The sequence below is a fragment of the Panicum hallii genome, chromosome 9 (assembly GCF_002211085.1).
Source record: "Panicum hallii strain FIL2 chromosome 9, PHallii_v3.1, whole genome shotgun sequence".
Taxonomy (NCBI): Eukaryota; Viridiplantae; Streptophyta; class Magnoliopsida; order Poales; family Poaceae; genus Panicum; species Panicum hallii.
Genome location: NC_038050.1, coordinates 68,560,518 through 68,576,520, shown reverse-complemented (window position 1 = coordinate 68,576,520; position 16,003 = coordinate 68,560,518). Strand labels below are relative to the sequence as shown.

The following is a 16,003-nucleotide window of genomic DNA, read 5'->3' as shown; positions in this document are numbered from 1 at the left end:
GTTTCTCTTAGCATTCCGTTGAACAGTAGGGCGGCGCATGGATCAGTTCACTCACCCAGAGGATAATCCAATACTAAAACGCTAGCAGGTGGTCTCGTGAACGCATCGGCTGTTAGAGTGGCGGGCTATCTATGCGAGGAGGGAGGTCGGTGCGAAGGAGGGATAGCCCGTAGCCAATAGTAACTGTCTTGATTTCTCATGAAAAACGAGTCTGTGACAGCGGGTTTAGTGTTTGGATAACAAATGAGCAAGAAAGCTTACTGAGCTACAAATACCAGCAGTAGAACTAGTTTCTGCAAAAGCTAATCATGCCTTCCGTCGTGACAAAACTTTGGAGTACAAAATTAGTTAGTCCAAGGAAGGAATACGTAACTTTGCCAGTGTCAAATAAGGAATTTTCTCTAGTAATATTTGCTGTAAAATTGTCATCCTTCACTGAATTTAGCAGTAACATGCAGTTTCTACACGATCAACACAAGCTGGCACCTTATTACAACTCTGCAAAGGCTGAATAGGTGCTGGGAGATGCCAGGTTCCTAATTCTGTTGTAAGGGGGCAAAATACAAGCAGATACCATACAGTAATTTTCGGGTATCTTTTGCATTTCTCATCAGAACCTATGCCCTATGGAACTAACTACAGTTCAGATGGCAACTCCCACAAAAATTCACCACCCTTCCAAGTCAGGCAGTAAAAGCAGTGGCATTGATGCGTGAAGCAAGACCTGCAATTCTGTTGCTAGCAGCATGATCACCAGTCCAGTGGGCCAGTAATTTATCTCGGACCATTACATAGGCACCAACTGATCATCATGGAGGATTGAGTTGTGGAGGTGCATCATCAAGCATGCCAGGCGTGGCGCAGTGTATATCCAAGGACGAAGCCGACTGCCCGGGAGAGATTTTTCCAAGGATGAAGTAGGCTGCCCTGAAGATGTGGCAAGATAAGTTGCTCCAACCAGAGCACACTACATGCTTTTCAACCTTGATTACCATAAACAGTCTGCCATGGTTGCTACATGCCCACCATGTGCATGCCTCAAGCTCCTATTGGCCATAAATTACTTAACAGCCAATGAATGTACCATGCAAGCTGCTGATCTTATGAGGCTCGAAATCCAATTGTGACCCAATAAAAATAGTCACCAAATTGTCCTCAATATGCACACAACTGAAGAGTAAAAGAAATAGTAAATATATATAAAAAAGGTAAAACGCAAAGTTGCGCTTGCGCAACAGTAAAGACAGCAAACAACAGGAAATGGGTCGGGTCAACATATAAAACACAAATTTGGTAACAAGGATTCAATATGAATGTAGGGCTAATGTGTGTAGCAAAGACAGTAAAAAAGCTGCACCTTATGTGTCAGTACTTAGAATACACAATCACACCAAGTGATAAAATAGATGAACGAGTAAGAATTATGAAACAAAAACACACTACCACATTTCTATCAAGAATTATTCACCAAAGGCTCTGGTCAAGTAACAAACATATATTCAGATTTTGTAATGAACAAATTTATAGCACTTGAACAAGATGTTAATTAGTATAGTTACTAGAACATCTACAAATATTTTTTTATCAAACTGATAGTAGCCTTTATTTCTGTCAACTTGACAAAGAATATTTTTTCTAAAAAACAAAGAATAGGACAAACAGACTTACATATCATAAGAGCAGTAAGTGCTAAAACGATCAGTTGAACAGGGCGCCCATATCGAATTTGATAATGAGATCTTTGAAGCTGTCTATGAAGGGCTCCAAGCCAACCATAAAGTTTCTTATTGTATGTTCCCTCATCACAAGTACTTAAGCAACTCTTGTTCCTTTCAAAGCATCCATCTAAGCCCTGAATAGCAATTGAAAGGTTAGAGCACTGGGATATAACCAAAGAGAGAGCTATAGAATGAAGCATCTTTGCATCATTCAGGTAAGATCCATTACCTGAGTCAACTGAGAAGTACTAAGGGGAATAGCCTCTTCGACGTCTTTTTGGTTCACACCTGCCCATCTCACAGATCCATTTTTGCACTTCGTTCTAGGCTTAGATTGCAAGGCACTCATTAATGCACATGTTTTCACTATCTTCAGCAAAGGCGCTTTGTGTGAGCCATCAGATGATTGTTCCAAAGCTCCTTCACATTCATTAGGAATCGACATGCTCCATGATCTTATATCAGCACTGGCACTAGCTGCTCTTCTATGCCCACGACGCAAATCCTCTTTTGCTCTCCCTGAAATCAAATCAGTGGAACCAGCTGAATCCTTGGAGCTGTCAGTTGATATATCATTTTTCATCCTTGTTGCGTTGCTGCCCACTTCAATATCACCAGCCGAAGTTGTGACCACTTTGTCTTTCTGTTGACAAGGGCCCGCAGATAGGAAAGCCGCAAGGTCATCCCGCTCATCCTCATTCAAATGAACCCAGCTCAACGGCCCCCTCCCCTCTGCAACATTGGATTCTTTCAAGTTGATCTCAACCTCTAATATTCGATAGCCAATCGCTGTAATGAAGTCATCATGCCTAGCTCTTGTATCTTTTCCTGCTGAAATAACCCGGTCGTTCGATCTGATTGCACGCTCCAGTTCATCAAGCTAAAAGAAGGATAGATCAAGGAATGAGCTTTTGAGTCCACTTCAAGCAGCAATCTTCAATTTTTTGTGCTATAATTACAAACATGGTATTTTACAATGGGTTTGGACCCTGACATAAAATCATAAAATGTATGGATAATGCATCCATCAAAGGACTGTTATCACCGAAGTCACATATGCATTTACATAAATGTGGTTCTTAAACAGCTTGGTTAATCCAGCAACTCATAAGCAGCAGAAATGAATCAAACACTATGCTACGCTCAATTGTCAGTAATTGTTTAAGCAAGGGAACTTTCTAGGAGCGGTATCACATCTGACTGTCTAGGATAGACCGTTTACGTTACAAAACACACACGAATTTAGCAAGGGAACTACCGCAATCGGATCCCGGAACAGTTTAACTGCGAAATGAACGACGGGATCACGGGAGCAATCAATTCACCTGCCACTTGGCGGTGCCGAGCGCCGTGTGCAGCTCGCGTCGAAGCTCGGCGGCCGTAGGCCCTCCTCCAGTAACGCCCGCCGCCTCCGGATCGCCCCCGCTCCTCTCCTGTACCCATATCCGGTACACCGATTCCATGCTGCGCAGACACCAAAAACCGCGAAGCATCAGCACCAGATCCGCGAGGACGCAACGCAACCCGGCGAAATATCCACGGCGGAACCCGCCATAACGGATCGCGAGACGAGAGGCACCCCCGAAATTGGGTTTGGGGGGGGGGGGGGAGGAGGGAGGGGGAGGGACGGTGACGCACCGGTCGGCGGATTCCTGGACCTCCTCCGCGGCGAGGAAGAAGGGGTCCTTCTCCCAGCGGTCGAACGACGTCGCCATACCCGCTTGCCGGATCGAAACCGAGAACCTCGCTCGACTCCGAGAGAGAGAGAGAGATTCAGGATTTCCAACTGGTGGGTGGCGCGGTGGGGGAAACGGCGCGAGCCTGGCTCTTTCCCTTTTTCTGCCCGCTTTTGCTCGCCGCTATTTCCTTCCTTCCTGGTGCCCGGCTGGTGGCTGCCTATTATTGCGTCGCGCTTGGCCGGGGTGGGCGGGCGGCGGGCGCGCCCGCGTGGGAACGCCGCGGCCGCGCTCGCGCTGCCGTGCTGGGAACGTGCCTACTGTTACCATCAGATCACAGATAATCAGATTATACTGTCAAGCTGTTGCCATCGGAAATGCGTGTGTATTCTGCTTAGTTCTCAGCTGTTCGAGGCGGGATTGCTGCTGCTTAGCTCGCCTGTTTATCCATTTTAATCTCGCGTTAGGGAATGTTTATTCATTTATCGGCGGCCTATGCCAAACACAGCACGCTGGTGGATGGTAAGCGACGCCGGGTGGAGGCTGCTGTCAGATGCTGGGAGAGGCGGGCGGCTCGTCGCGTCGGCTTCTCCCCGTGTTGACGGCTTCAACCATGGCGGCCTGGCGCTGCCTTTCTGCTGCTGGTGCCTACCGCGTCGGTAGTCACCGGTCTGAGGGTGGATTCGCGGGTATATGTTGCCTTCTAGATCAATTGTTTACATCAGCAGCGTCACGGGGAGAACAAGCTCACCCAATGCACGAAGATTGCATAGCTGAACCTGATGACAGTGATAAAAAAATTTATCATGCCGCAGCAAAGTTTTCTGTGTCCAACAGATCTCGTGTGCTGAAGACATCAAGGTACTGGTCCAAAACAGGAGATAGATAACACCCGACTGACATCTGACGAGTGACAAGCTGGCACTAACAAGAAAATCCCCAAGTGTACATGTTATTACCAGATTGTACTAGGAACAAAACAAGGGGAAACACGTCTATAGCTATCGAAATAGGCAAGCTGAATGGTAGCCCAACAAAGTTATTGACACAGCTGAGATTTTTTTTAATCACACCATCAGGAACACCGGAACAGCTTGTCTGATAGCTCAGCTCACATCTTCAGGTCTGTCGTCCATGTTCCCTGGACACTCGGGCGTTTCGTGACGTGTCTGGTTCGCAGCTTCACCACCTTCCTGCCCAGAGAGTTCCTTAACCGGGTGGCTTGCAAGAGTATTTCCTCAGGTGGTAAATTTCTTACGCAGACCACTCGCTCATTATGGTTTTCTGCACAATGACAACGCTAGTTAGAAAATTGAAAAAATCATTCATTTCCTGAGAAAAACAAAATCAAGGTAGCCATGGAAATGACAAAGATAAGGCAACAAGAAAAGAAAAACTATAGGATAGCTTCATTTGAAGAATATCCTCCTCCTAGTACTATCCAGTCCTATAATAATTTATTTTACTAGTGGAAAATACCAATTCGATCCCACAGGATCTTGCTTGCTTAGTACATGTCATGGCCCCATTTATAGGATCAACCCATTTAACAAAAAAGAAAGACACTACAAGAATCCGTATCATCCCACAGAATCCGTTGACATCTCTCCCATCCCAAAAAATTTGCTAGATGGCCCTATTCCATCCAATCCAAGATGGGTGTATCATCCTCCCACAGTTGGATGAGGCTCATAAAACGAGCATAATTTTAATGGAGGTTTTATGTTAACATGATATATTCAAACCAAGATATGTTCACCACCAGGCATGTTGTATTCCAAGCGAGTATTCAAGCCTGACCAGAGAGAACAGGGGCAGACCAACAAATGGACACACTGTGCAATTTACAATTGAACATGGTAGGTTAAGCTACAGCAAGCGTCTCCTCAGTACCAATCCAAATAGCTAATGCCACTATCAGATGTGCTATCCCTATCGGAAATTCAGTTCCACATAATTCACAAACCATGTTACAGTGGAGAATGGACAAAGCAAAAAAAAAAGAACTTACTGTAAATTCCTTTCAAGTTAGGGTGGTGACCGCGGACAAGCTCAGTCACCACTTCTAAGTGTGGATTCTTTTCCTTAAAGGCTGGAAGATGTGCCTCCATGAAGGCTCTGCAATCATAAAAAGTGCTAGTTGTTAAAGTGCAAATTCAGACATTGATATGTATGTAGTAACAAAGAGTACTAAAAGAAGCACCACGTTTAATCTGAAGCACCATACAACTGCCACTAAACTCTTTTGTACAGTACAGCTCTACCAGGAAAGCAATATAACTCGAGCAAAATTATGTTGACAACACAAATACAGGCACATTTCCCTTTTAGTGGGACAACTACCAACCAATAGCCTGTACTTGGTCTAAATTGCAACTCAATGGACGGACCTTGACTTCTTCTAGATATCAGTACTGCTAGTCCCACAACAAATTTCCCTGTCTAGAAATGAAATGCCTGCACAGGAATTCCGTATAAAAGCTAAAGAGGCAACACGATAGTGCTCTTTGGTTCCAAATCATAACTACATACACTCCACACTAGTCTGCAACGAAGCGCATTCTTCGCCACAATCGACTGACTACCCAGCCAATTCCCGCATCGAAGAACATGCATCAGCCGGATCTCCAATAATTTTCGCAACAGAACACGGAAAGCAACCAAAACGCCATGGTCTAGTGGTACTACTACTACCCGAGTGAGGAACCAAACTATATCATACCTGATCCCCCTGCTGCTCCCTCCCCAGTCGCAGTAGTTCACCACAAGCTTCTGCAGCTGCCATACCCCCCTCAGCGCCATCCTGCCGCGGCCCCAGGGATCAACCCAAACAAGGGAAAAGGGATGCGAGGCCGATCTTGCGGTGGGAGAGCAGGAAGGGATCGACGAGACGGCGTCCGCCGAGGGGTTGGAGGTGAGACGAGACCGGCGGCGCTTCGTTAGGGTTTAGCCCAACGCGGGGGCGGATGCGGTACGACGATCGACGACGATGGGAATGCCTCACGTCGGCGCGGCCTGCTACGGCTCAGAACGCGAAGGGGCTCGGCCCAACAAACATGGTATGTTTTGCTTTTAACGGGCCTGTTTGATCTATTGTACACAACAAAACCACTGAAAATTCCCCCCTGTAAATTGCTGTTTGGCTATTTCATAAACAAAACCGTCCTGTAATTGAGTCATCAACGGAACTAAAAAAATGCATTTAGTGCTTCATTGTGCCCAATTTGAATTGAGCGTTTAAATAGAGCAAACAGGAGCACCAGCACCAAAAGATGATGGTTTGGTACAAAACCAGTTATCAGGATGCACGCTGCAGTTGAGATGCAACCCCACATGGACAGAGCGTTAGCAAGATGAAGCCTGTCCATGCCAACAGAAAGTAAGAACGCACGTACTTGCTACCACTTCGAAGGACTCTGAAACATTTCATGGTATGAACAGTTTAGATAAGGGATGTGCTAATTTAGCTAAATAATTGGCCATGCTCTGAAATGTTACCATTTTTTTTTTGGATGTCAACTTCAGAATATCAGTTACAAATTTGCAACCACGAACTGACGACCCGTCTGACATTGTAAATCTAGGCGCGAAACTCGTAAGCGCGACTCCAGATGCTAGGAGTGCTCGCCTGCAACCGGAAGCGGCGAGGTCCACGCTATCAGAAGCGCCGTCGCCCGTCCGGCGGCACGAGGATCAGCGATTAGCGAACAGACGCAATCGAGGTTCGCCAACGGGAGGAGCCCTCTTCGCGGCTCGGCAACCTTTTATCCTCTCGCATTCCCACCCAGAACGATCTGCGCGCACTGGCGCCATTTCGCACGCCGGCGGCGCGGGCAGCGGACAGAAGCGCCGCAGCCACGGCAAGGGGTACCTGGTACGGGCAGGCGGTCTACAGTGATGGCAGGGGCAGAGGCTCTACGCTTTCCGGCGTTGTCTCCAGCGAGGCCCTCACCATCAGACCTCGCCGCCGTCTGCGCGCCGCGGCGGCGCTGGCAGCCTGGTTCACGCACATCGGCGGCGCGCGCCCACTCGGCAACCTTCACTTCAGTTCCACCTCCAATGCCTTATGCGCGAGCGCCTTTCCTTGGGGCACATCACGCACTGACGCCATCCCGACCACCGGCGAGCGCGGACGGCGGAAGGAAGCGCGGACAGCGGCGAGGGGCACCTGGCTGGAACTGGGGTGGACGGTATTTCATTTACCGTTCAGGAGCGAGATCATCTTGACCGTTAAATCCATAATAAGCGGCTGCGATTCGATCCGACGAAGCGACCGGGGGTGTTATATGGGCCAATAGCCGGCCCAACCAGCTCGGCCCACTCGGTGCCGACTGAAATTGAAAGGCGACGACCGAACGGTGCTGCGACGGCAACAGCCGGCGCTGCGCTCGACGTCGGCGAGACCTTCTACTCCGGGACTGGGACGTATGGCTCCGCCACCTCCGGCGCTCGTCGGGATCATTCTCCTCCGTCGCCGACAGGCCACCCCGCCATTGCGTTCGATTTGTTCCAGGATTAGGAAAGAAAAGCACAACGCAGCTTGCTTGGACCTGATAAACGGAGTGGCTGGAGCTGAGCTCGACGCGTGACGTCTGAATCAATGGTTTCTGAATTTCTCTGCACGCCGATGAACATTCATTCCTTAAACTGTATATCTCCAGTCGCTGGAGCTCCAATTTCACAGCCTCGTAGGTTCCCGTCCGTCTAAGGTTGGCGCGGGCGCACGGCCATAGTTGTGTTAACGGCGCAAACTTCAGTTGTGCTTTGGCTTGGTAGGGTGCGATGGAAGAAGGAGTGGCGTTTAAGATTCTGTTTTGGCAGGGCTTCTACCTAGCTCCGGTTCCTCCGAAGCAGCTTTACCAAACGTTTTATATGACCAAACATTTTGCATGAAAAGTTATTTTTTAATGAAAAATAGAGGAGCCGGAGCCGTTTTGTCGCTCCTCCGAAACGGCTCCGGCTGCTCCAGGCCTGAGGAGCCAGCCAATCGGGCTCTAAATAGAAAAGGGGCACCGGCGCCAAAATGATGGTGGTTTGGCACAAAATCAATTGGCACCAACGCCAATGGATGAGGTTTTGGTATAAATATATTGGAGGAAATAGAATAGCACTCCCTCCGTATGAACAAAGCATTAGCAGGATGAAACCTGTCCATGCCAACAGAAAGTAAGAACTCACGTACTGGCCACCAACCACTTCAAAGGACCTGCTACTTCTGGTTCTGAAACATTTCATGGTCCGTATGAACAGTCTAGATAAGGCATGTGCTAATTTAGTTAAATAATAATTGGCCATGCTCTGAAATGTTGCCAATTTTTGGATGTCAACTCCAGAATACTATCAGTTACAAGTTTGCAACTACGGCCCTTCTGACAATGTAAATCTAGGGCGAATTCGTAAGCGCAACTCCAGATGCTAGGAGTGTGCTTGCCTGCAACAGGAAGCGGCGAGTTCCACGCCATCAGATGCGCCGTCGCCTGTCAGGGAGCGCGAGGATCAGCGAACAACCGGGATCGAGGTTCGCCGACGCGGAGGAGCCATCTTTCGCGGCTGGGCAACCTTTATCCTCTCGCAGCCTCACCCAGAACGCCCTGCGCGCACTGGCGCCATTTCGCCCACCGGCGGCGCGGGCCGCGAACACAAGCGCCGTAACCGCGGCAAGGGGCACCTCGTATGGTCGGGCGATCTATAGTTGTGGGCTTGTGGCCGGAGCAGAGGCGCGGCGCGGTGCGGTGTTGTCTCTAGCGAGGCCCTCACCCTCTATCAGCCGCCGCCGCCGTCTGCCCGCCGCGCGGCGCGGCGGCGCTGACAGCCTGAGCCTGTTCACGCACATCGGCCGCGCTTGCCCACTCCGCAAGCTCCACTTCGGTTCCACCTCCAATGTTTGGTGCGTGCGTGTCTTTCATTGGCGCACGGAACGCACTGACGCCATTCCGGCCGCCGGCGAGCGCGGACGGCGGAAGGAAGCGCGGCGACGGTGGCGAGGGGCACCTGGCCGGGGACCGGGGTGGACGGTACTCCAATTACCATCCGGGGCGGACGGCATTTCATTTACCGTCCGGGGCTAAGGTTATCTTGACCGTTAAATCTAAAATAAGCGGCTGAGATTCGATCCGACGGAAGTTATTGGGGGTGTTATATGGGCTAAAACCCGGACCAACAGCTCAGCCCACTCGTCGCCGAGGAAGGAAGGCGACTACCAGTGCCACAACGGCAACAGCCGGCGGCGCTGCGCTCGGCGCCGGCGATGCCTTCTGCTTCCGAACCGGGACGTATGGCTCCGCCACCTCCGGCGCTCGTCGGAATCCTTATCGTCCGTCGCCGACCGGCCACCGCGCAGTTGCGTTCGATTTGTTCCAGAATTAGGAAAGAAGAGCACAACGCAGCTTGCCTGGAGCTGAGCTCGACGCGTGATTCCGCCGTCCTCCGGAGCTCATCCGGAACTTCTCCTTCGCCTTCAACCTCCTCGGCGTCTTGCGGTTCAAAGAAGTAGCAGTAAGGCCTCAACAGCGGCAAGAGGTGATACAGACCTTCGCACATGTCGCCACTTGACAAGCTCTAATGCCAGGAATCAATCGCCCAAAAAGGAAAAAAATGCCAGAGCATTCTCATGATGCGATTGGCAATATCGTATTGACCGATGGTGAATCACTAGTTTCTGAATTTCTCTGCACAGCGATGAACATTCATCCATCAGGGCAAAGCTACATATTAATTAGGGGTGGAGATGTACCCACGGAAAATTGCAAAAATAATGATTAAGTCTAATTTTCACCATATATGCATCCCTTAAGTTTCAAGTCCATGCACCCATAAGGCAAACACACCTTCAATTTACTCTAACTTCGCCATTCCATCCATCCTTGGAAAGAAGACACGGCCTTCATCGTAGGTTCCCATCCGCCTAGATGGGCGCCGCCATAGTTGTGTTAACTGCACAAACGATGGCCGTGATTGCGACGATGCCTAGTTTGGATCACTGGCGTTTGCAAGTTTGAGATGTAGATGTCGTATAGGTAGGGTGATGATGGAAGAAGAACGAGTGGAGTTTAAATAGAAAAGGGGCAGCGCCGCCAAAAGATGGCGATTTGGCACAAAATTAATTGCCACCAACGCCAGTAGATGAAGTTTTGGTACAAATATATTGGAGCAAACAGAATAGTACTCCCTCATTTCTTTTTAGAGGCCGTATGAATATTTGAGGAAGTCATTTAAAATATACTTTGCCCATTTCTGTGTCGCTATGAAACTAGGATCTTATAAAAAACGAAGTTAAACATCAATATATTGATATATCATTTTTACACTAAACATCCATATGATTTGACTAATTGTTGATCAAAATTTATGAACTTTGACCCTTCCAAATCCTAATACTACGTGGCACTTCTTAGCACGAACTAACATGATGCATGCACCTACGAATAGGTCAAACGTCTGCGATGCGAGTGCATTTGTCCCATGGGAAATTTTTCAACAGACGGATACGCCAAGGAAAGTCATTTTCTTTTCTGGAAGGGTCCTCGCGTTGCCATTGCTCGTTACATGTATGAAACTTTTCTATTACTCGTGTTGGGCCTAAGCAAACCAAACTTAGACTTTGTTTAAAGCACATTCATTAATCATAGCAGGCTCTTAGCTGTGCCGGTGTTTGAAAATGAGATCCGTGTTATGCAAACTCAAAGGTAGTAGCTGAAAAGATCAAACATTGGTCTAACCCACATGTGGTTTGCTTTCCTTTTTCTAAGTTTGCTAATGATGGATTAATTAGATTTAATAGATTCGTCTCGCGAATTAGCCTTCATTTATGTAATTAGTTTTGTAATTATTCTATGTTTAGTCCTTCTAATTAGCATCTGAGAATTTGATGTGATAAAAAACCAAACCTCCCTAAATCCTCCATGCTCACAAGATCCATGTCCTAGTCCTACACATGGAGGCCACATCTTTCGTCAGGTGAGATAAGAGTCTCTTATCATAGAGATACGCGCCATCATCTTCCTCGAAAGCCAAAGGGGAGGAGATTCAGAAAACCGGAACCGCGCGCCTGAGGCGCCCGACACACCCACACCGCGTCGCAACCGGCCGCGCCAGCTTTTCCCTGTACACCACCAAAGAGTCCAAGACACTGAACCTTCCCGTTCAGACGAGGCGGACGCCGCGTGCGCGTGCGGCGGCCGAACCCCCCGGCCCCGAACGAGCGAAGCGATAGCGAGCCAGAGGGAAAAGTTGGAAGACAACGCGTCTTCCACCCGTCGTGCCGTGCTCCCGCGGCCCACCGGTGGACACGCGCTGGCTGACGCGCCGCGTCGGCAGCTGCCGGCCCGCCTATACACGCCCGTCCGCTGCAGCCGCACACGCCGAGCGTTTCTTCCACTCGCAGTCTTGCGAGCGCGCGCACACACGCCCCCGGGCAGAGGGAGCGAGAGCGGCCGGGCCGCAAAAACCCTCTGCGTCCATCTCTGGGTCACGGCCGCCGGGGAGAGGCGGCGACGTGCGCACGAGTGAATCACGCTCACGCGCGCACAGTGAGATCGGGCGTTCCTCCTGGCCATGGGAGGTTTTAGGCGGTGGCTGCCGTTCGGCGGCGGGTGCTGCTGCTGCGGCGGCGGCGGGGGAGGAGGCAGGGGCGTGGCGGACGGGCTGGTGTGGGACGTGCCTCTCAAGGCGCACGCGTCGGGGGACTACTCCATCGCCGTGGCGCAGGCCAACGAGGCGCTCGAGGACCAGGCGCAGGTGCTCGCGGCGCCGGGCGCCACGCTCGTCGGCGTCTACGACGGCCACGGCGGGCCCGAGGCCGCGCGCTTCGTCAACAGGCGCCTTTTCTCCCTCATCCAAGGTGAGCTGCCAAAACCTGGTGCATGGATGATCTCTCGATTCCTCAAGCCTGGTCCTTGCTCCTGCGATTGCATTTCGGCTCCCGGGATCAAAACCTTGTCTTCCGCGTTCTGACATGGCCGCGTCGTGATGCTTTTCTGCAGATTATGCGGCCGAGAACGGGGGCCTGTCGGCGGAGGTGTTCCAGAAGGCCTTCGGCGCGACGGAGGACGAGTTCGTGGGCATGGTGCAGAAGTCGTGGCCGTCGCATCCGCGGATCATGTCCGTGGGCTCCTGCTGCCTGGTGGGCGCCATCGAGAACGGGACGCTGTACGTGGCCAACCTCGGCGACTCGCGCGCCGTGCTCGGCCGCCGCGACGACGGCCCCGGCCGAGGGAAGCGGGTGGTGGCGGAGCGGCTGTCCCGGGACCACAACGTCGCCGACGAGGACGTGCGGCGGGAGGTGACCGAGATGCACCCGGACGACTCGCACATCGTGCTCAACAGCCACGGCGTGTGGCGGATCAAGGGGATCATCCAGGTGTCCCGATCCATCGGCGACGTGTACCTCAAGAAGCCGGACATGTGCCGGAGCAACCCGATGCTGCAGCAGTCGCTGTGCCCGTTCCCGCTGCGCCGCCCCGTGATGAGCGCCGTGCCGTCGATCACGACCCGGGAGCTCCGCCCCGGCGACCGGTTCGTCATCTTCGCGTCCGACGGGCTGTGGGAGCAGCTCAGCGACGACGCCGCGGTGGGCATCGTGGCGGGCAGCCCGAGGAAGGGCGTGGCGATGCGGCTGGTGCGCGCCGCGCAGCTGGAGGCGGCGCGGAAGAAGGAGGTCAAGTACGAGAAGATCCGGACCATCGAGAAGGGCCACCGGCGGCACTTCCACGACGACATCACCGTCGTGGTGCTCTTCCTCGACAGGTGCCGCGGCGCGGCCCGGTCCGGCCCCGAGGACATCGGCGGCACCTACGCGCCCGTCGACGTGTTCTCCTGCAGCCCCGCCGGCGACCACGAGGACCCGACGAAGCCCGTCCTGAGGCGTTGAGACTAATCTCGAAGTTTTTGGTGTGCTGCTCGAGCTCTCGAGACTGATGGGCGTGCCGTTCTTTCGGTTCTTGATTTCGCTCTCGAAACGAGAGGTACGTGCATCGAGTTGCTTCCCGTTTCAAGGAGAATTTGACTGTACAGAAAGAAATGTCATCGAACATACTGTAGTGTCGTGATCATGTGTACCAAACCGTAAACCTCCATCTATTCCTTCTTTTGTTTTAAGAGAATGTGAATGTTCTACTGCATTCCAACGATCCTGCTTCCTATCTGTTCTTCCGGTGTTCTTCAATCGTCATAGCGGTCGACCCTCGGATCCAAATCCAAGCACTTGTTCGTTCCCGATGAGTGAGCTGCGAAGCAGCCAAGCCGGCCGTCACTCGTCAGCGCTCAGCGGTCATCGGGTCATGGTCGTGACGACGGGTCTGCATTGGAATATGCGCGATATGGAAAGAGAGGCCACTATCGTGGATCCGTTCAACAGGCATTAATAATGTTGACCTCTCGGTCAAAAGGAGTAATGCCACCGATGCTCTGCCGAATCACAAGAAACGGTGGACGGATCGTGTACTGGAGTTTCCCTGATCTGAATAAACTGTTGGCAGTCGGTTGGGGGTCTTTGTCCTGGTGGCCGTGGATCGTCTCGACGGGGAACGTGTGGCTTGTTCAGTCAACAAAGTTTCTTCCCAATCCGAACGAACGCAACCTCCAGCAGAGACAGCATAGCTTTAGTGTTAACGCGTTTAGGGATCCTTTTGTGTCTGAACGACTGAACACATCTGAATTTCTGAACTCGGAAAGGCTAGGCTGCTGCGAAGGGGCTTTGCTGAATCGGGGAGCCCTCGCCTGAAGCAGAGGCGAGGCCCCGTCGTCGACGCAAGCATCTACTATTATCTGTCACCTACGAAACCGTCGACGTCTCCACTGACCGGTTGACTCGGACCGGTCCGGGACGGCTGCACGCACGGAGCTTTCCTTTCCTTTCCTCCTCTCGTCCTGCGTTTCTGTTAGCATCACGCACGGCTGGACCCGGTGGTCGGGACTCGCACGGAAACCCACCAGGGCGGCAGATGCATCTGTATTTTCCCCTTCTTCGTTCCGGATCATCGGCACCTGGAAGGAAAAAGAAAAGAAAAGAAAGACTCTGAAGGGATCCGTTGAGGTTGTTAGGATGTGCTGGGTTGAGAGAGAGAGGAGGAGGAGAATTAACAAGCGTTGCATGCACATAGTCAGCGTGCTACGGTGTTCTGAAGAGTCTATAGGTACCTGTGCCAAGAAAGAATGCAAGAGAAGCAACATCAGACCATATTGATGAAGTTACCGTCATATAGAAGTTAGCCATGCAGAACTTAACGCCGCACGGAAGAAGTTAGCGCCATGCCTTAGAATGATAAGCTCGGCAAAGAGGATAAGAGCAGCGAAGATTTCAGCATTCTCCGCAGCAGTATATAAAGAGGACATGCTTCACACAACGGAGGTATCAGAACAAGTAGCCAGAGCCTTCAAGAGCAAAATTCTTACGAGAGTTCCTAAAACTAATAAAACCCTAGTACCATCCCTCATCCCTATAGTTACCAAATCCGTTATAATTATTCCTCTTTATTTTAAGAGTTTGGGGTTCCCAAAAGGAAAAACTATAAGCATGTTTGTTTTAATAAAGTAGTTTTCCTTTAATTTTCCTGTATCTGCTGATCTGGTTGTGCATTCTGAGTCTTTGTGCCAAGGATCGTATAGGAGAGATCTCTTCGGTAGTTCTCGTTTAAAGCCATGTTTGGCAGTTTGAGAGAACGCTGTTGCCGTAGAGAAGTGTTCCCTTCGAGTGGAACTGCCTGGAGAGACGATATAGTCATGACCATAGATAACTAGCGATAGGAGACCGCTTCTTAAATACAGACTTCACAATCATACAACACACCGGTTGTCGTGTTAGTTTCGCCAACCTGAACAATCCTGCAATATATATAAAATTGATCAGCTTCTGAGCATATTTTAACTCATTATAAAAGAATAAAAAATAATCAACGAATAAACAAATACAAACCGCATATTCTAATTCAAATAACTTAAATATATAAGATAAACATCCAATCTAAATATTCTAATACTAATCTTTACGCATTTGTTAATCTATCCGAGAGAGAGAGAGCGCGCGCGCGCGCTCTGATGGTGACCACGAGAGGGCCGGACAAGGACCCTGCCTGACGTGCCCCGATTTGCTGATTTCCTGCGACCTCCGGCTTGGCTTCTTGCGCGGCGGTCGCCGTGCGTGTCACGCCTCGGCTTGGCTTGGCGTTTTCATGGAAATTGCCGGCGGCGACGGGTGGGAGAGAAGGTTCAGAGTAGGATTGGACGGAGGAGTCTGCAAACCTGCAACGTCTGAACGAGTCTCGTGGAGACAGAGGTCCTGAAGACCTGAATCCTCTGATAGATCGATCGGTCGCGGGCAGCGTGGCTGTACCTGATGACCAGGGCACTGGAGATCGTACTGTAGGGACTAATGACTATGGAGGGAGTCAATTTTTTTTTTCCAAACGAAGCAAACCGTACACTCTTTGTTATTTGGCCTTATCAGCAGGCCATTACAAACTTGTGTGCGTTGCTGGTCGGGTCTGGCTTGCCAAAATCCTGGCCTACCAAGTTTGGCTCGTTCCCCAGAAAAATCCCCGCCAAAATTAACTATATGATGTTGTTCTTTCATTTCATGAGTATTGACAACCATTGTTTTGTGTTTTGAAAAGG

At 50.7% G+C, this 16,003-nt stretch overlaps 3 protein-coding genes across 3 annotated transcripts; 1 reads left to right on the top strand and 2 right to left on the bottom strand.

Annotated features, from left to right (window-relative positions):
- Positions 1 to 373: 373 nt before the first annotated feature.
- LOC112877105 lies at positions 374 to 3,731 on the bottom strand. Its single transcript, XM_025941312.1, has 5 exons — positions 3,357 to 3,731; positions 3,044 to 3,182; positions 1,948 to 2,598; positions 1,669 to 1,852; positions 374 to 1,170 (listed from the first exon to the last, which is right to left on the bottom strand). Exons 1-5 carry the CDS (start codon positions 3,431 to 3,433, stop codon positions 1,142 to 1,144), a joined length of 1,080 nt encoding a protein of 359 aa, XP_025797097.1. The 5' UTR covers positions 3,434 to 3,731; the 3' UTR covers positions 374 to 1,141.
- A 463-nt stretch (positions 3,732 to 4,194) lies between these two features.
- LOC112875529 (54S ribosomal protein L51, mitochondrial) lies at positions 4,195 to 6,404 on the bottom strand. The gene is made up of 3 exons (XM_025939407.1): positions 6,117 to 6,404; positions 5,406 to 5,512; positions 4,195 to 4,678 (listed from the first exon to the last, which is right to left on the bottom strand). Exons 1-3 carry the CDS (start codon positions 6,194 to 6,196, stop codon positions 4,506 to 4,508), a joined length of 360 nt encoding a protein of 119 aa, XP_025795192.1. The 5' UTR covers positions 6,197 to 6,404; the 3' UTR covers positions 4,195 to 4,505.
- A 5,284-nt stretch (positions 6,405 to 11,688) lies between these two features.
- LOC112878315 (probable protein phosphatase 2C 29) lies at positions 11,689 to 13,521 on the top strand. Its single transcript, XM_025942763.1, has 2 exons — positions 11,689 to 12,233; positions 12,376 to 13,521. The coding sequence occupies exons 1-2, from the start codon at positions 11,948 to 11,950 to the stop codon at positions 13,260 to 13,262; spliced, it is 1,173 nt and encodes a 390-aa protein (XP_025798548.1). The 5' UTR covers positions 11,689 to 11,947; the 3' UTR covers positions 13,263 to 13,521.
- The last annotated feature ends 2,482 nt before the right edge of the window (positions 13,522 to 16,003 follow it).